Raw genomic sequence first — 17,896 nt, forward strand, 5'->3', positions numbered from 1 at the left:
ATGTATTAATATAAGTATATAACTAATAGCCATCCTGGAAAGAAATGAGTGGGAGTAATGACTGGATTCCAAGTTGTCATTACACTCATGTAATTAATATAACCGTATATTCAGGAGTTATTAACATAATATTCCTCCAAAAAATATATTTAAAATTTTAATTAACATATTTAAATAACCAGTGATAACCGTTTCAGTGATAAATCCCGACTTCTATTTATTCGGCACTCATGATGGTGTTGGATATCAAACGTTAATTTATTTATATCTCAGAATCTATTTTAAATATTTCGAATTCAGTCTATTATATTATTTTTATTTTAAACTATTGAAAGATTTGCAACTTACATTTTAATTTAGTAAATTATTACATTTTTTGTGTTTCGTTTTCTGGATACTTTACTGAAAAACTTTTTATATAATTCGACATATGGGTTTTACATATTCCACTCTTTTTTTTAATGCAATACCCTCCTTCTGGGAACCTAATTATTACTCATTCAGTCTTTTAACCTCTTAGTTTTTTCTCCCAATGGTTTTCTACACAGCCGTTCATTTTAGATGCCGATCTAAAGTCGACTTCGGCTATAGAGTAGTAGTTCTTGGATCCCACGAAAATTTGGGTAAATGGGATGTTAAGAATTCCCACAGGATGATAATGAGTTCCACCGTAGATGACATATGGAATTCAAGTTTCCCAGCCTACCTTCCCCTTAAGGCTTATGTAGAATATCGTTACGCCGTTTTGAATGAAAATGACGAATTTTTGCGCTGGAACGACGACCTTATTAGGCACCTGGAACCCACAGGAAATGAAATGATAGTAGAAGATGACGATGGTTACTATCGATCTGAATCCTCAAGTTATCCCAAGAGCCTTAACACCCCCAGACCTGCAGGTATCTCCCTAATTCAAACCTTTTTATAAGATAAATAGTATGGTACTAGTGGTTATTGGTTATATATAGTCAATGTTACTGTAATTTCTCAAATATATACTTAATACTAATTATAGCATCGCTAATTTTTAATATAGCTCTTGGAACAAGTGATGAAAAGGTTGTTGATCACCTGGGATTAAACACTTTTCTTAGTGAACCTGAATACAACTCAGACGACATGGTTTACTTTGTGAGCTCAAGACTTCCAGTCCAGATTTTTAGGCGTAAAGATGGTTCTTTTGGCCTCAGGGACAGCAACACTCCTCTAACTACTATGCTATGGGAGCTTAGAAAGAGATTTAGAAATAAGATGAAATTTGTGGGTGCATGCTCAATTAATTTCGAGACTGAAAGTGATCTTAACGCTTCTGGCCATAAAACAGATACTCCACGTGATACTGTTGACGTTACCCCCAACAGCACAGCTTCTGATCCAGTTAATCAAGTAAATAAAAATGAACACCAAGAGAATGCAGTTAATACTGTCAATGACAATAGTCTTGAATCACAACTTTGCAATATTGTTCATAGATTAGATTCCACTCAAACCCGTTCAAAGAGTTCTGATTCTGAATTTTCCATTCCCCTGGATGAACAATTTACCGAGTTCGAACAAACTGAAATCACTGAACTTCTACTCAAGCACGACTGTATACCGGTTTTTATCCCCCAGAATGAAATGAACAAGTCAATAAAGTTCTGTAAAAAGTACATGTGGAACCTGTTCTACAACATAGGCCTGTGGGATATCACAAAGCAAAACGAGTTTGACTGGGATTTATGGCAGTCTTACTGTAAGGTAAATAAGTTATACGCGTCAACAGTATCCCAGTACTTGGGCCGCAGTGACTTCGTATGGGTCCATGACTACAAGCTTTTGATGGTTCCACAGTTTCTGTCCCGAAAGTGCAAAACTGCTAATATTGGCGTTTTTATGCATGCTTTATTCCCCTCCTACACCCTGTTTGCCTGTTTGGCAGTTCGGGAAGAAATACTTAGAAGCATGCTTTGCGCAGACTTGATAGGGTTTCACTTTTTCGAATTTGCAAGACACTTTTTAACCAGTTGTAAAAGAGTACTTGGCCTTGAATATAACTTTTCAACAGGTGGAACCATTGGTATAGAATACAATGGCAGGCAAGTCATGATAAGGATGAGTCACGCTAACGTACAGGCAGACCTGCTTAGGCAAAGAATAGGCCCTGAAACTAATGTACCAGAACTAGCTAAACAACTCAAGGAAAAATGGCCAAACAGGTTTATAGTATCATCAGTAGATCGTGATGTTCGTTTATCAGGGTTACTACTCAAATTCAAAGCTTTTAGAAAATTCCTCCAGAATTACCCTTATGCCAGGAATAAGATACTTCTTGTTCAGTACATTTGTAGTTTGGATACATTATGGCAAACTTATTCAGAATCACAAGTTAAACTTTCGCATCTCGCTCAAGAAATCAATGATGAATTCCAGGTAACAATTGCGACCAGTACTTAGTCACTTATAACAGTATAGTTAATATAAATACTCTGACCCCAACACCACCCATAATAGTTAACATAGTACTAACAATATTATCAACTATCATTACTTAAGTAAAATATAATGTAGAATGTCCACGTATTGTTGAAACTGAATCCCAACTCTGAAGAGAAATACGCTTTATTCTTGGCTTCAGACTGTTTTATGGACACCTGCATAAGAGGTGGGATAAACATTGGAGCCTTGGAATACGTTTATACGAGGAAAGATAAGCCTGCTATAGCAATAATCAGTGAGTTTTCAGCATTTAGTAAGACTCTTTTGTCCGCAATTAGAATCAACCCCTGGCATACCTACAATGTCATGGAGGCACTTGACACGGCGATGTCCTCAGATCCAGCAACCACACTTGAATCCTGTAAAAAAGACGTATCATACATTGAAAACAACGATGCTGTTACTTGGGTAAACGACTTCATCAAGGAGTTGTACTATTCTAGGAAGAAGCACGACATGCTCCACACTTCTTGGGGTTTCGGCAAAACCTACAAAACACTTAGTTTCTCAACGAATTTCCAGTTGCTGGATTTTGATACCTTGATTGGAAAGTTCAAAACCAGTAAAAGACGCCTACTCTTCTTAGATTGTGAAGGAACTCTATCTAGTAACCCATTTGACGTTGAATCTCATTCACTATATCAAACTGACATTCATACCAAATCAACTCCACTTCCGGTAATTAATATTTACTACTAGTGTTATAGTATGATTAATAGTGTTATTAATATTATTAATATTAATACCATTTAAAAGTCAAATTTAACTATTTTTACTGCTATTTTTATTGGTATTAATACTAGTATCCACAAGTTATATCTATATGTTATTCATTAGGCGAATCTAACTAATTTGGGAGTACTATCAAAGGATAGAAACACAGTGATAGTGTTGATAAGTTGCCGTACGAAAGAACTCATGGACAGTTGGTTCTCGTCAATTCCAGATGTTGGGTTATGCGCAGAAAGAGGGTACTATTTCAAGTTACCAACCGTGCTTGGCCGTGAGTGGCAGACTTTCCGTCACCTGTCCACAAACGCAACATCTAACCACACCAATAGCGCCCAATTAGAAGTTGAACCCGACGTTCCAAGTGATAGTTGGAGACCAGTTGCACTAAAACTTTTTGAACAGTATGTGCAAAGGACACCAGGAAGTTATTTGGAGTCTAAGGACTCATGCCTTGTTTTCCAATTTCAAAACTCAGATCAGGAATTTGGTATACTTCAGGCTAATGAATTGAATTCTTCGCTTTGGTATTTTTAAATTTTAGTTATAACCTCGGGACACAGTTATATATATTATTTAATTAAATATTTGTAATTTTCCTAATTAATTACATGTTTTGTTTAGTGAATTGATGGGCGGATTCCCAGTCGATGTACACAGAGGAAAGGGGTACTTGGAGCTTAGATTAAAAGGTATAAATAAAGGAAATGCCCTGGTGAACGTAGTTCACAAATATTCATCACTATTTGGAGATTTCGACTTCGTACTCTGTCTAGGAGATGACAAAAGTGACGAGGAGGCTTTCAAGGCACTAGAAACCCTAAAGTCATCACATGATGCACTAAAGGCAACTCAGGAGTCTAATTTAACCTCAACAAAGGAAAAAGATGAAGCTAGCAGTTACATCTCATGCGTAGTAGGCAAAAGACCCAGTAAGGCAAATTACTACCTCAATGACTATATGGAAGTGTCAGATTTGCTAACTTCTCTGGCTAACACAGTTGAGCTTCTCTAAACTCATTTGACTATTTTTTATCATTTTATACCACACTTGAACAAGTTACGTTTATAACGATGTGAAATATTTTATAATTTAGTGATTTTCAAAATTATATGAGTAGTTTTAGTAAATTGATAAATCGGTAGATTTTATGGTGAGCGCTTGTTACCACAGGCGATCTCAGATCTACACATCAGTTCACATGGAAGTTTTCAGACAAAGTAAATGTCATAAATTTCTTGTTTTAAAAATTTTATTGTAACAATATTGATTTGAGGAAGATTTACAGGATATAACAACTAATTTTTATGATGGTCGAGCGTCACATTGTATCTCCTGAATATTGAGATCTTTTGCCTCTTTTTTAGTATTTCAACTCGATTTTAATTTAATTTTATTTTTGTGAGTTCCTGAGCCTTGATTTTGGAGCCTTTTCAAACATTGATTCATGGCCAATTGACAGAATTATCAATGACAAACTGCACGAGTACTCTCATTTCAAAACTCACTGAAACCATCGATTATATCCTTGGAACCTGCATGCCAAAGTTACACTTGGAAGATGAAGAGGTAAGATATATAAATTAGTTTATTTAAATTATTTATTAGAGCTTTGAAGCCTCGCGTGGTCCCAAGGATGATAATTACAGAAAAGAAGAGCTTAAGCAATTGGTATTATTTTAGTTACTTATGGGATTATTGTAATTTTACTATAATTTATTATAAATAATAGTTTAAGTAATGTTTTTGTATGGTAATAATCCGCATTAGGTTGTCATGTTTGCATCCAGAGCACAGAACTACATTGACTGTGTGAGACTTTCGTTAGAGGATTCCAAAAGATATCAGTCTTTTTATAGACTAGATAATATGCTTGAAGTTAGTTTAAACTCTAGTAAAAATCTTTTAGAAATTTATTATAAAGACCAACGAAGTTGTCGAAGAAATTCCCATACACAATGTACCTTTTCTTCCAGTTTATTATTTTTAGATCAAATCCGTTTTAAATTTTGATCAAATTCAGTCTCCAGAATATCATGAATTGACAGTACCACTATTGTTACAGTAGTTATGTATGATAAAATGTGGAAAATTAATAAATTAATAGAAAAGTAAATTGATAAGCGAATTGAGTTTAAACGAGAAGAATCGCCTAGTGTTGCTTGAGGTAATTTTAGGGATTTTAAGATTCTTTAGTACCTTGACTCTAGTGGAAAAGATGGTAAATTAACCATATTAGTTGAAGAAGTGGGAAATAGCGACCCCTTCATCACAGTTGTGAGAATACTTAAAATGTATGCAAATGACAAGAAGAATAATAATTAACGAAATAATATTTTATAGTTAATACAACTTTTATATAATAGAATTTATAGTGAGATTCATTTATCACTGAGCCTGAAATAATATAAACCAAGTCAATTGGTACCTTTCTATAATCCTCCCTGTAGTTGGACGTTCTAGATCTATTTCGACATTAACCTTGGAATTATTCCAGATTCTGACCATATTTATGTATAATTTACCTGCAAGACTACAGGGTAACTAAAGAATTAATGAAACAACGAAGGACAACCTCTCTATTAGATACGTCTAGTTTCACTAGAAAGTTGGCATTTGGCATACAACTAACAACGACACCGCTTCTTATAATCTTTGTTCCATCAGAAGTAGTTGGTTTGGGGCTTGAGTTTAAATTAAATCTTTTTGAATAGGGACTACATTTATAAGATAATCTACCGAAATAATGTGTAAAGTTTGATCTTCTAAAGTTATTGAAACATAAAGATTCCTTCAGAAATACTAAGGTAACAGAATTCCAAAAAATTAAAATAAATGTTAAATTCATGGAAACATAAATTCATGGAGCTTTTAAAATAAAATTAAATATATTATGAAAATAGATTATGAAAGGATCCTGGAAGAGTGGATTCAAAATTGAGGTTTAGTTTTATTATTTTTTAATTTGATCAATTTTGAGAAATAAACAAATAAAATAAAAAATAAATAATAAAATGTAAATTTACAACCTTAAATAAAGTATTTCAATAATTAGCGAAGTGAAATAGTAAATTATAGATAAATGGGAATTGTTGTGATAAAATAATATTAAATTTATAATTTTGAATAAATTCGGATGAAAATCAAGATGATTAAGTAAATACTGAAAAATAAAGTGGAATTCAGTAGAAAGAATGATATATAAAAGCGATGAAGAAAAGTAACAAAATAAAAAATTAATAATGTATTAAAAGTCTGGATTTAATAATATTTGGGGTTTTATCTAGGAAGGACTTTTGTTTAAAGTAGAATCAGCAAAACTTTCTAGTTCCCCCACCGTGGCTTGTTTCAGTATTAAAATATGTTTTAATAAATATATTATTTTTTTTGATAGTTGTTTTCCTAGCCCTTAAATTATTTATACAATTCAATCAATCACTTGTTTTAAAAAAGGAATCTTGCTTATATACCCAATTGCTGTTTACCAAGATTCTATTATTTAAATATACATTCTGGGCTGGATCACATTTATATAACCAATAATATGATTGATTTTAACTAAAATATTTCGATTTTAACTGATGTTCGTATTATAACTTTCCAAATGTTTCTAATTGGAAATAAATAAAATAGCATATGAGATCTTATTTATGCCTGATTCAATAATAATCGCATACCAACTTGTAATTCGTCTGTTTAAATGGAAATGGACAGAATGGGAAAGGTCTCTTTACCAATACACAGAAAAAGGTTTCTAATACCAACACTTAAGAACATCAGCATACATATCTATATTATATGAACATTGATGATACATATGTATATTATCATGTTGTTAGGAAAATTGGTCTTACTGGAGAAAGGCACCGAATACTCAATTTCAAACATTTTGTTGCCCTGAAGGTACGGATTCATTATTTCTATTGATGTTTAGGAGGACCAAATTTCACCTGAAAAAGCGTTTCAAGAATATTCCAAATACCTGTTAGATTTTCTCAACAACGAAATCACACTCTACTTCGATAAATACGAGGTTTCAGTTATACCTATTTTGAGTACAACATGTCCCCTATATATTATATATTGTAATAGTTGTGTATGATACTTATAGCACTTGCCGTTTTTCCTTGAGAAATTCCACCCCTATTACCTCGAGAAGGGGTTCGAGTTATCTCGGGCGTCGTTTCTGCACGTGAGTTCTCAGTTTCTATCGGTATGTTCCCTGACTGTCAAATCAGTTTAGAACTTCGAGTCTGGGAAATTCAACGAGTTGCTCCTCGAAATAAGTTACAGGAGGCTGTACGGCAAATCCTCAACAGAGGAACACCCACTGCCAGAGTCGGCATACACACTAAACGAGTGGGCGTTGGAAGTCCCAGTTGAATACCCCGTGGACCAAAGTGCCTTTAGGAAACTGCATCTTAAGACTCCGCTTGAGACTTCTTTGCTGGTGGATGTGCCCTCATCGGTTTTCATCTTTCAGCTGGTCGACGTACTTAACCCTTACTACCAGAATCTCCCAATATACTTTGCAGAGCACGATAAGATCAGAACAGCCTTCATCACAGTCCCCGAAAGTGAGGACCTGAACCAAGTATCAGACTTTCTAAACTCGCAGAAGATCAAGCTTGAGGACATTGTGCTGGTTTTCAGGCCATGTAATCCAATTAGGGAAAAATTACCCTTGTTCATTTGCCCACCAATATGCTCTCATCCCACAATTATTAATCGTGATCTCAATCTCACTGCAAAATTAATACGAAAACTAGGTAATTCTTACTCGTTACTAATACTATACCATGCATATACTATTTCTGCCATAATATTAATATTATAATATATTGCTGCTATAAATATATATAACTAATGTTGATGAGCAGATTCTGAGATGGGGAAGACAGATAATCATTTGCCTGATTTGTTACCAGAGGACTTGGATGTTAGGCTTCGTCTGGATCTACAGCTGTTGTACCTTAGGAAGATCCACAGCTACTGTTATTACGGCAAGTACAAGACGAACAATTATGTGGACCTTTGGGACTCAAGTGGACCTGGCTACGTTAGGGTGGATCTGACCAACGACTTATACGATAAGGAGGAAGGTGTGTTTGGACAAACCCCGAGGATCAGATTCGCAACGTTTGAAACTTCTAAAGACCAACTCAAGGAGTTTAACGAGACCTTCGATTGGGAACAAGAACTTAAGGACAGTTGCACAGTGTCAGAACAACAGCTGTTATGGATAAAGGATGTTGAGTCCTTTGCGAAAAAGATCCTCGAGACGGATTTGGCACCTCCGAAGTTTGAGCTGTCAGAGTCTGTCGAGGAGAAGTGGAAGCAGTTTTGTAACCTAAACACCTTGATTGACGCACCAGATAAGTTCAGATGTAAACTCTGCAGTAAGCTCTTCAACGACGCCAAGTTCGTATGGAAACACCTCAAAAAGGTGCACGGCGAGTCTTATAACCAGGTAGTGGTTGAGTGCGGGGTACCCAAGATGCGAGAACTCTTCTTCGACGCCCACAGAGATACGAGGTCAAACCCATTTGAAAATTTAGTCACCTTGCCAATAATACAAAAGCCAAAGTCTAACTTTGACAACGCAACGAAAGAATTTTTCAAAAAGGTTGAAATCCCACCTCCAGATAGGAAAAAAAGACCCAGAGATTATTACGATTTCGATGAACCAAAACTCAAAAAGGTATTCATTCTATACTATTACCTATGCCTATAGTATTACCTGTACTATTACACTGTACCATACTACCATACCATATACTATGTGATATATACTATATATAATATACTGTCGTTACACATCCGTGAATGGAATATATGTATTGCGTAGGAATTTGTAACATTTGCCCCTGATGAGTATTCGAGACCAAGTGTTAAATATGACGATCTTTAAAATAAATGCATTTTATTCATTAATTTTTAAATCCTAATACTTGCTGATTATGGGACAGTGTTACACATTTTTCATTCTCACCTTATTTATTCCACCATAAATTGCTGTTTTATTTTTTTTATATTATAAATAATGTGAATGAATGCATTGGAATCGGTATATGGACGACTTTCTGAAATAGAAGGCGAGATTCTGTCGGACCTGAGCCGCCTGGAGTTAAGTACCTTGGAACACCTAAAAAATACCAGAAAACAGCTCGAAAATTTAAGTGTTAAAAAAATAGAGCTTGAATTGGGGGATAATTTCCATAAAATCGAGTCTTTCGGAAACAAACTCAAGACGGTAGCAGATGAGAGTGATTGCGCATTGAATAAAATAAAAAAAGCTGTAAACGTGGTTGAAACAGTGAGTTCACTTTATAATTCTGCCTCAAAAGCATTAGATTATTTTAATAATGATACACCTGAACAGGCTTTCTCGGAAATTGAAAAGTACATTATGGCCGTAGAGTCGGCCAGAGCCAAAGGGCATTGGGAAGAAGTACTAAACTTAATTTCAAAGGGCTATATAGGCCAAGTAATATCTTCCTTGAGGTCACTAGTCATAGAATCATTGAGAACAAACGTGTCAAATGACCATTCAAAGCTTCTGACCCGACTTGCCTTATCACTCAATGCAGAGAAAGAGGCTTATGACTCATATTTATCATTTGTTAAAATGGAAACTGAACGAAAAACTGCTTTAACTTCATTAACTGCTCCATTTATTAACACGGATAACGAGTATGAGGGCTACAATGGATATGGTACCAGTGAGATAAATAGCTTGAATAGAGTAATTTTTAACTCTAAAAACCTGCTAAATCGCCAGGGGAATTCAGTTCTGACCGAACTTGGAACCATTTATTACATTAAAATTGTTAGAGAAATACACTTGTACTCCTCAACAGAGGCATCAAGGATATTTATTGATTTCATTAAGGCAAACTTACTTCCCAATTACAATTCCACACATAGTATAGAGACCCAACTTGACAAACAGAATAAAATGGTTGAAATTAATGGATTTGAAAAATCAGAAAAAGCTGAATTGGCCCATTTAAACAACTCTGATTCTTTAAATTTGGTTTCTGAAACTATAATTTCAGAATTAGAAAAGGCTTTAAAAGACCCCAATTTTGTTAACATGATAACATCAGAAGTAAAATACCAGAAGTTGTTGGATAATATAGCAATAATGGCATCACATTGGCTAGATTTTGAAACTGCTTTGAGAGAAACTACAGGCCCAATTTACGCAAATTTACTTGTAAAACAAGATGAAAAGGAATATTCGCCCGATGGTCTTGTGTTTTTAAGTAATGCAACCAAGATGATTCAGTCAATTTTATCCGCTTATGTTCATCTTCAACATGCATTTACCTTAAAAACAGTTGTTCAGGCAATACAAGTCAGTGACACAATATACATCTCAGAAAATGAAAATACACTAACCAGCACACTAGTCGATGACGTGTTTTTTATACTACAAAAGTCGCAACATAGATCGATTGGAACCGGTGATATACAAACAGCTTGTGCTACTTTTAATCAGGTTTCTTCAATCATATCAAATGAACTAAAAAACTCTTTAACCGACAATCTTATCCAAAGTCAGCCAATCTACGAAAAATGGACACAAGTATTATATTACTCATATTATATTATTCCAATTGTACTAGTCCATCCTTGACATACTTTACATTAGTTTTTCAATCTTTACACTACTTTACCTAATTATATACTATAAAATATTCTTTGTGAGTTTATATGCAAGTAGAAACTGGAAAATTTGATGAGTGGGTCACTATACAATATGCTTGACGAGTATTTCAAGAGAACAAGAGGTGGTTTCCCAGAATTAATCGGTGAGTTCAAGTTAAATAGTTATTGTTAATACAGGCTCAAAGTATAGTTTTGTCCATTCTCTAAACAATATTGAAGAGTGTTTGGGGTTACTTGCTAAATTCAAGGAAGAAATGACTGAGTGTTTCAGCAACGAATTTCTCAAAGGTTAATTATTATTTCTATAGATATCAATGGATTTGATGCCACTTTACTTATATGCTTAGTAAAGCAAACGAAATAATATATTTTAGATAAGGAAAAAAATCTGTTGGTGGAAAGCGCAATACAGGAACTAGATTCAGTTAAAACAGAATTAGAACAAATTCTAGATACTTGTTGCAATTACGCACTGAATATGTTCAAGGTGATTTTTACACTACTTAATCTACTTATATATTTAGTTATATACTTGTGGTGGAATAATGTTGTTAGGACCATTTAAATGACCCTTTAATTAAATTTTCAATGGTTGATTTTGAGATGGATGAGGAGAAATATTCAAAATTTCAGGTAATTAACAAATACACATTTCTCGATTAGGCTGAGGAGTCTTTTTCTGATGTAGTTGTCTCTGTTCTGGACGTAGTTCTCACTCACATCAAGTCAACTTACTCCCCAAATGTTGGCCTTAAGTGCATGAGCAACTTGCTAGAAAAGGTTCTACACTACGCTACTCAATTTTTCACGCTTATTAGTTATTTACTCACCTACTAACGCCGATTAGTTGTGTAAGTATTTGGAGAATATGGTGTTGGAGAAGAAATTCACGATTTATGGTGCAGTTTACTTTGACGGTGCTATAAGATCACTAGTTTATTCCTGTTCTAAACACAACCAACAACTTAAAAAACAGGTTTTAAAACTAAATCTATTACTTAATCCTAGCTCAATTAGTGACCTTTATCTATTTTATTACACAATTTACTTATTTTACTAGTTATACCTATCTAATTATCTTTAAATTCTAACTTTATATAATATTACACAGCTTATGATAAAAATTTAATTTTATATAAAATTCTGAAATTTATATAATACACTGAAATTTATCTGTTAATCCAATTGTGCTTAGTTTTCAACACTTTTGCAAATCTCAGATGTGTTGAATGTGAATAACAAGGACGACTTGATTCTTTTGAAGGGTAATTTCCTGGTTATCATATGTTATAGAATCGGAATACAAATTCGACATTTATAAATACTCCTCACTTCGGACAGATCTAACACTCTAATCCTAACTACTAATATACCACACATGTATATAATATTAATTATTGAAATATTAAGTAAATGATCCAAGTTTGGGAATCTTTTGAAGTTAAGTATAGTTTTCCAGATAACACGTCCTTGAGGTCACTGAAAACAAGTATAATTTAATTTCAGTACCTTAACTTCATGTTTAATCTATATGCATATAGATCACTGAGGGATTTTGGATTATCGAAGTATATCACACCCTAATCAATTATATAACCAATAACTGAATAAATGGGAGTAAAGTACTAGATCGGATGATATGTTAATTGAATCCACAGATATTTTTTTGTACAGGACCCTTAACAGATCGACCAACTTCATTTCGAGTTTTACTTTCAATTTTATACACTTACAATTACAAACCACGCAATTCTACAATAATATGAAATAGGATTAGAAGAGGTAGGTTGGTAGAGACTACTTGATCAGGTTGTAGTTTAAATTTGGATAAGTTTGTTATTCCATCTCCGGAATAAAAGTAAAAGTTGTAATTAAAGTCCTGAGTTAAAAGAACATTAACCATTAGAGATGAAATGATGCTATTAGTGGTTGGAATGTTTAGGATTGCCCTCTAAAAATATCAAGTAAGATTTGTGAAGTACATTACAAATGCGATTGACGAGATCTAACGTAACTCCTTTGATATGCTTAGATTCAGCGATCATTTTAGAATTTTCATATATGTACTCTAATAAACCCTCCTGATTTTCATCAAGTGTGCCGGTGGGAGAAACACCTGATGGACCATAATCAAAATAAATATACAGAGAATAATCTGAATTTTCAATTTATAGGATTATTACAAACTTATGCAATCTTCAGGCGACTGTAAGTTATCAGTTAATATACAAGGAAATGGGTCCTAAATGGTACAAAGTAAAGATCGAGGAAAAGTATATGTGATAAGTATGCAAAGTACTTCTGAAGAATAGAGAGTTAATGAACATTCCAAGCATGAAGTAAAGCCTGGTCTGATAACTCTAACATGACCATATAAATCTTGGGAACCACCGTCAATTAATATTTTTAGGCTATTGTCTTCACTTAATTGAGAATTGGTGTTGGAAATATTATAAAATCTGTAAATCTCAAAAAAAGCTGAATTTAGCCATCTTCGACTTTGAATTGTATCCAAAGCAGAGAATATTACGTCGAATTCAGATAACAATTTCAGACTCAATTCCTCAACTCTTCCAACATAACTATATTTGAATCAGTTAAAGTATGAAGTGAATATATTGAATATTAAAAGGATGAAAACTGACAATTGAGGAAATTTTGATGTGTTCCAAGGTTTAATATTTTCAAATGCAATTTGTGACTTAAACTTACCGACATCGTTTTTTCTAAAGTCAATTATATTGTGTGGTTAAAATACTGAAATAAAAATTGCCGATTTAGGTTTGATAGAACCACTTTATCAAAGTCAACAATGGAAATGTTTTCAAATCCGTTTAAAACTAAACTTTTCAATAATTCACAACCTAATACACCTTTTACTCATTTTTCGCATTTATTTCATAAATGTTCAAATATACACGAATATAAATGGCATAAACAATTTCAAAATATAGGAAGAATAGTAAATAGTAAGAATGGTACCTAAACCGCCTGAACCTACCACTAGAATCCTGGACTTTAAGACATTGTTCATATGGGCCTCAAAAAGGTAAGTTCAAATTTTTACACATTTTTTAAAAAAATTAATTATTAAATAAAATAAATAATAAAGGGTATAGAATTAAAATTTTAACTGAAAACAATGGCTAATTTAAAAATAATACTAATTTTGTAAGGTGTTTGTGAACCAAATTCAGAATTAATTTTTAAAAAACCATATTTATGAAATTTTAACTGAGCTACTCAATTACATTATGTTCTTTAAACTTAATTCTACAAAACTTTTTATAAATTATCTCGTATCCTTCTCAGAATTTTAACTCGAAATCTTCTAAATAGTTTAATTATTATAACTTTATTTCAGTGATAATATTTTGATCAATACATTTATATAGATACACATTATAAAATTGATATTATATGTTAATTATTTCAATCATAAACAACAGTCGAATCTAAAAATTTCTTAATTCCCCATCCAGATCCGTCAATAATTTCAAGTGCTTTTTATAAACGAGGTGGTTTATTACAATGGCTAAACTTAAGCCTACGTACCTGGTTTGTATAGTAGTTTTGTGTTCTATTAAAGCTGTGTTATCAAACATATTGGATTTAAACAATCTAACCAAATTCAGCTTTAAAATAATACAGTATACCAAAGAGAATGTAAATAAAACAATTATTTACTCTACCAACGAGAGTCCAATAACTCAAATAAATGTTGGATCAATTTTATTGTTTAAACCTTTGCATGGAGAAAAGATCAAATCTGTTACAATTATGAGATTCAAAAATACTAAAGAAGTTCTTTTAGTTCTGGAAATCGAAAATGCTATAGCTGGTCCCCAAAAATACTACTCTAGGCGTAAAGGACCATTTAAACCAATTGATGAAAGGACATTTCTTTTGAAATTTGAAAGTTTAAGTAATAAACCTAAATATGACCCATCTAAAATTGTAACACCGGGCGTAGATCCTAAGGTACAAAAGTCATTTGAACGAAAACTTCGTAAACGTTTTCGTGATGGGTTTTTCAAAGAAAAAGAAATAACACCTCAGGATGTAACGAATATAGCAAATGAGCCGCCAATTGACATATTAACCGAATCATTTAGTGATGAGGAGAAAGGTGATGAATCATGGACCAAATCTGAAGAATCCACTGATTCATCGCCTCATAAATCATCTACCGAGGAAAAAGAATATAAACCAGATATATCAACTCATCCAATTGAACAAGAACAACCAGCACCAACTGACGATGGCTGGGATCTGGATAGTATTCATTTCGAAATATCAGATACTGAAGAGCCAACTGAGGAACAAAAGAAACAACAGAGAAAAGACTTGATGGAGAAATTAAAAAATAAAATACAACACAGAATGGAAGAAAAATCTAAAATCGCTCAAACTGAACCAGAAGTGTTAGGCGATGTGGATATTAAAGAGTTGCTGGGTACCGAAGATGATGACTTTGATCTGGAGAGTATTCCAATGGATTTCGGATCAGATGAAGAACAGAAGGATATTGATCCCAAATTTTCATCATCTTATACGGGTGGTGAACCCACTCAACCTCAAACTGATGTTCTATTGGCAGATGTAGTTCAGGTGGAAGTAGAATCTGATGACGATGAGGAAAATGATACAGAAAAACAGTCTGAACCACAAACTCAACCTTCAGTAGATGAAAATGTTCAAGTACAAGCAGAACAACAACAAGATGGTTCTTTAAAGCCAGTGGGACCCTCACCTGAAAAAAGACCATTTTCATTTGATCTTTACTATGAAGATCCAAATGCTGAGCATAAAATAGCGAAAAGACCAAAAGGGGTTCGTACTGAACCTCCAGAATCAGGCGAACAACCGGAAACAACTGAAGCAGTACTGAGTTCTGGCGCCGGAGCCCCACCACCTCCACCACCTGGCGATGGATCTGAACCACCGGATGGACCTGGTGGTGGTACTCCTCCAGAGGAGGATCAAGAAGGAATAGTTTTAGTGGAGGTGGCTATAAAACGTATAGTATCTTTAGAGGATCCGGGAAGCAATAAACGTGTAATCGTCGACTATGAAATCAATGATGGAATACCAACTTTAATTGTGAAGGCGAAACCTCATAAAACTGTTACTCATGTTGTTGAACAAGGTGTAATAATATGTGAAGCAGATAAAGGAAGTAAACTTTTAAGTTTTTCAGCCTTTTCTTACTACAACTATTATACTCTTATTGAAATCATATTTCAAACTGCTACAAACAGTTATATTAAGTATTTCAGAAAACACGGTGGAGATTGGGTAGAAGTTGATATCACACACTTTGAAGCTTATTACCAAGAACTTAGAGGCAATGTTGTAATAACAAACGAAATAATTGTTGATATAAGCTTGCCGCTCGATCCCTTTACAATATTCTCTAAATTTACAGAAAAAAATGGTTTAATACACACAGTTCTCATGCCTATGCCTGGATTTTTTATAAAACAGGTTAATTATGGCACAAGTTTGGTTTGGAGTTCACAATTTAGGCGTTGCCTTGCCATAACTCTGACGTCAAGAATAGGTGACATTCCCAGGCTCTTAATGCTTGAAATTTCTGGTCCGAATGACGGCGTAACTGAGGAAATGCATTTCCACAGACTTGGAAATAACTTTACATTAATCAGCCGAAAATTGTACGACTCAGTTGTACACGAAGACCCTCACTATCACGGTTCTGGATCTCCATCAGGCTCAGAGAATTTACAAGAAATGGACCATTCAGACCACACTATTCCGTCAGGAGATTCATTTTCAAGTGAGTCAACCCCTGATCAACAAATTCAACCCCAACAGTTAGTACCTCAGACTATTCATTTTGAAATGCCATCCGATGAGGCAGATGACCAAGAACCTCTTGATTTATCACAATATTTTAAAAAACCAGAGCCAGAACCCCAAACGGAACATGAAACGACTAAACATTCTCCAACAGAGGATATATTATCAAGTAAAGAAGAGGAATTTGAAGATGAACAACCTCTCGATCTAAGTGTTAAAGCACAATCTGAATCAGCTCAACCATCTGATTTATTAGATCCTGAAACCATCCAAGTAGAATTAGAATCTGAGGAGGAGGAAGAAGACGAAGAAGAAGAAGAAGATGAAGAAGAACATTATGATGATAATGATGAAGATTTTGGTGGAGGTGAAGGTGGTGGAGGTGCAGGTGCAGGTGGCGCAGTTGGTTTGATACCTTTGCAAGTAATAAACAATGAAAATTATGTAGGAGGAATTCATAAAGGTGTTCCTTATAGAACGTATAGTCCACCTCAAGGTAAAATGTTTGATGCTATTAGTTCAGGTTCTAAAGTTATCTGGAAAGCAGTTGAGGGCTGTGGAACTGACAATGTAAGATTATTTTTTGTTACAGGACTTCCACGATTAGGGTTTTTCAGGCAAATAAACCTAAAGGAGAATGATATTAGATACATTTTTATTGTAGAATCACAGGGCGGGATATGGAAAATGGTTGAAGAACTTCATTTCCATCAGGCATTTTATGAACTCACAGAACCACTATCCCCTAGCACTACCTCTCAGGAGTCCTCTCAATCTTCACCAGATACACAATCGCAAGAATTTCCTCAATAAACAATTTACACAGTGTTGTTCATGGTGTTAATAATGTAAATTATAGACATAAGTTAGCCTATTTCTACGGTTAATCGAAAATTATGAATAAATAAAAGAATATTTATGAATATTGAGGTCCAATATATCTAAAATTAGGAACAATTGGATCTAAATTGTGGACATGCTAGATCTAAACAAATATTATTAGATCTAAATAGAAAATAAAATGGTATGTTAAATAGATGCCAATTATATACAATTGGGCTCGTAAGAAAAGTAAAATCGTATGGCATTTGCCATAATGGTAGTATATCATTAGTACATGTTACATATATATGTTACCTAGTGATGTTTGATCAAATATAATCTGTTAATTAATTCCCCATACAAATTCATAAT

The 17,896-nt window shown here is 33.8% G+C and overlaps 7 protein-coding genes across 7 annotated transcripts; 5 read left to right on the forward strand and 2 right to left on the reverse strand.

Moving 5' to 3' along the window:
- Positions 1-261: 261 nt before the first annotated feature.
- TPS5 (Trehalose-phosphatase) lies at positions 262-4,316 on the forward strand. Its single transcript, XM_761023.2, has 5 exons — positions 262-899; positions 1,016-2,412; positions 2,551-3,156; positions 3,316-3,734; positions 3,832-4,316. The coding sequence occupies exons 1-5, from the start codon at positions 533-535 to the stop codon at positions 4,220-4,222; spliced, it is 3,180 nt and encodes a 1,059-aa protein (XP_766116.1). The 5' UTR covers positions 262-532; the 3' UTR covers positions 4,223-4,316.
- Positions 4,317-4,380: 64 nt separating this feature from the next.
- On the forward strand, positions 4,381-5,560 carry TpMuguga_01g00596 (uncharacterized protein). The gene is made up of 7 exons (XM_761024.2): positions 4,381-4,777; positions 4,817-4,879; positions 4,979-5,086; positions 5,118-5,168; positions 5,199-5,255; positions 5,316-5,375; positions 5,405-5,560. The coding sequence occupies exons 1-7, from the start codon at positions 4,679-4,681 to the stop codon at positions 5,531-5,533; spliced, it is 567 nt and encodes a 188-aa protein (XP_766117.1). The 5' UTR covers positions 4,381-4,678; the 3' UTR covers positions 5,534-5,560.
- TpMuguga_01g00597 (Translation initiation factor 1A / IF-1 family protein) lies at positions 5,294-6,248 on the reverse strand. The gene is made up of 3 exons (XM_061305028.1): positions 5,784-6,248; positions 5,637-5,752; positions 5,294-5,605 (listed from the first exon to the last, which is right to left on the reverse strand). The coding sequence occupies exons 1-3, from the start codon at positions 6,054-6,056 to the stop codon at positions 5,590-5,592; spliced, it is 405 nt and encodes a 134-aa protein (XP_061161602.1). The 5' UTR covers positions 6,057-6,248; the 3' UTR covers positions 5,294-5,589.
- A 280-nt stretch (positions 6,249-6,528) lies between these two features.
- TpMuguga_01g00598 (uncharacterized protein) lies at positions 6,529-9,156 on the forward strand. Its single transcript, XM_061305029.1, has 7 exons — positions 6,529-6,958; positions 7,048-7,111; positions 7,143-7,241; positions 7,320-7,421; positions 7,452-7,977; positions 8,089-8,909; positions 9,057-9,156. The coding sequence occupies exons 1-7, from the start codon at positions 6,909-6,911 to the stop codon at positions 9,117-9,119; spliced, it is 1,725 nt and encodes a 574-aa protein (XP_061161603.1). The 5' UTR covers positions 6,529-6,908; the 3' UTR covers positions 9,120-9,156.
- A 65-nt stretch (positions 9,157-9,221) lies between these two features.
- On the forward strand, positions 9,222-12,265 carry COG4 (COG4 transport family protein). The gene is made up of 9 exons (XM_061305237.1): positions 9,222-10,799; positions 10,938-11,025; positions 11,060-11,170; positions 11,257-11,369; positions 11,438-11,515; positions 11,546-11,662; positions 11,730-11,858; positions 12,078-12,147; positions 12,176-12,265. The coding sequence occupies exons 1-9, from the start codon at positions 9,258-9,260 to the stop codon at positions 12,235-12,237; spliced, it is 2,310 nt and encodes a 769-aa protein (XP_061161977.1). The 5' UTR covers positions 9,222-9,257; the 3' UTR covers positions 12,238-12,265.
- Positions 12,258-14,055, reverse strand: ECR1 (ThiF family protein). Its single transcript, XM_061305030.1, has 10 exons — positions 13,865-14,055; positions 13,641-13,746; positions 13,528-13,608; positions 13,182-13,464; positions 13,070-13,124; positions 12,865-13,037; positions 12,684-12,833; positions 12,509-12,634; positions 12,392-12,462; positions 12,258-12,361 (listed from the first exon to the last, which is right to left on the reverse strand). The coding sequence occupies exons 1-10, from the start codon at positions 13,914-13,916 to the stop codon at positions 12,277-12,279; spliced, it is 1,182 nt and encodes a 393-aa protein (XP_061161604.1). The 5' UTR covers positions 13,917-14,055; the 3' UTR covers positions 12,258-12,276.
- Positions 14,056-14,413: 358 nt separating this feature from the next.
- On the forward strand, positions 14,414-17,815 carry TpMuguga_01g00602 (putative integral membrane protein; the record flags this gene model as incomplete). Its single annotated transcript, XM_761030.2, has 2 exons — positions 14,414-17,550; positions 17,654-17,815. One exon carries the CDS (start codon positions 14,414-14,416, stop codon positions 17,513-17,515), a length of 3,102 nt encoding a protein of 1,033 aa, XP_766123.1. The 3' UTR covers positions 17,516-17,550; positions 17,654-17,815.
- Between the last annotated feature and the right edge of the window lie 81 nt (positions 17,816-17,896).

This window comes from Theileria parva, chromosome 1 (genome assembly GCF_000165365.1).
Source record: "Theileria parva strain Muguga chromosome 1, complete sequence, whole genome shotgun sequence".
NCBI lineage: Eukaryota > Apicomplexa > Aconoidasida > Piroplasmida > Theileriidae > Theileria > Theileria parva.

Excerpts from the sequence above, each read along its gene's own strand:
- TPS5 (XM_761023.2), top strand. The coding sequence starts at position 533 with ATGGTTTTCTACACAGCCGTTCATTTTAGATGCCGATCTAAAGTCGAC. Across the intron at positions 900-1,015 it reads TAACACCCCCAGACCTGCAG|CATCGCTAATTTTTAATATA; the intron begins GTATCTCCCTAA and ends TACTAATTATAG. Across the intron at positions 2,413-2,550 it reads AAATCAATGATGAATTCCAG|AATGTCCACGTATTGTTGAA; the intron begins GTAACAATTGCG and ends AATATAATGTAG.
- TpMuguga_01g00596 (XM_761024.2), top strand. The coding sequence starts at position 4,679 with ATGACAAACTGCACGAGTACTCTCATTTCAAAACTCACTGAAACCATC. Across the intron at positions 4,880-4,978 it reads AAGAAGAGCTTAAGCAATTG|GTTGTCATGTTTGCATCCAG; the intron begins GTATTATTTTAG and ends AATCCGCATTAG. Across the intron at positions 5,256-5,315 it reads CAGAATATCATGAATTGACA|AAAAGTAAATTGATAAGCGA; the intron begins GTACCACTATTG and ends ATAAATTAATAG.
- TpMuguga_01g00597 (XM_061305028.1), bottom strand. The coding sequence starts at position 6,056 with ATGAATTTAACATTTATTTTAATTTTTTGGAATTCTGTTACCTTAGTA. Across the intron at positions 5,753-5,783 it reads TAGACGTATCTAATAGAGAG|TTACCCTGTAGTCTTGCAGG; the intron begins GTTGTCCTTCGT and ends TTAATTCTTTAG.
- TpMuguga_01g00598 (XM_061305029.1), top strand. The coding sequence starts at position 6,909 with ATGGAAATGGACAGAATGGGAAAGGTCTCTTTACCAATACACAGAAAA. Across the intron at positions 6,959-7,047 it reads TTACCAATACACAGAAAAAG|GAAAATTGGTCTTACTGGAG; the intron begins GTTTCTAATACC and ends TCATGTTGTTAG. Across the intron at positions 7,422-7,451 it reads TGAGTTCTCAGTTTCTATCG|AACTTCGAGTCTGGGAAATT; the intron begins GTATGTTCCCTG and ends AAATCAGTTTAG.
- COG4 (XM_061305237.1), top strand. The coding sequence starts at position 9,258 with ATGAATGCATTGGAATCGGTATATGGACGACTTTCTGAAATAGAAGGC. Across the intron at positions 10,800-10,937 it reads TCTACGAAAAATGGACACAA|AAACTGGAAAATTTGATGAG; the intron begins GTATTATATTAC and ends ATATGCAAGTAG. Across the intron at positions 11,171-11,256 it reads CAGCAACGAATTTCTCAAAG|ATAAGGAAAAAAATCTGTTG; the intron begins GTTAATTATTAT and ends AATATATTTTAG.
- ECR1 (XM_061305030.1), bottom strand. The coding sequence starts at position 13,916 with ATGAACAATGTCTTAAAGTCCAGGATTCTAGTGGTAGGTTCAGGCGGT. Across the intron at positions 13,747-13,864 it reads GGTAGGTTCAGGCGGTTTAG|GTTGTGAATTATTGAAAAGT; the intron begins GTACCATTCTTA and ends AAGGTGTATTAG. Across the intron at positions 13,038-13,069 it reads GTCGCCTGAAGATTGCATAA|ATTATTCTCTGTATATTTAT; the intron begins GTTTGTAATAAT and ends TTGAAAATTCAG.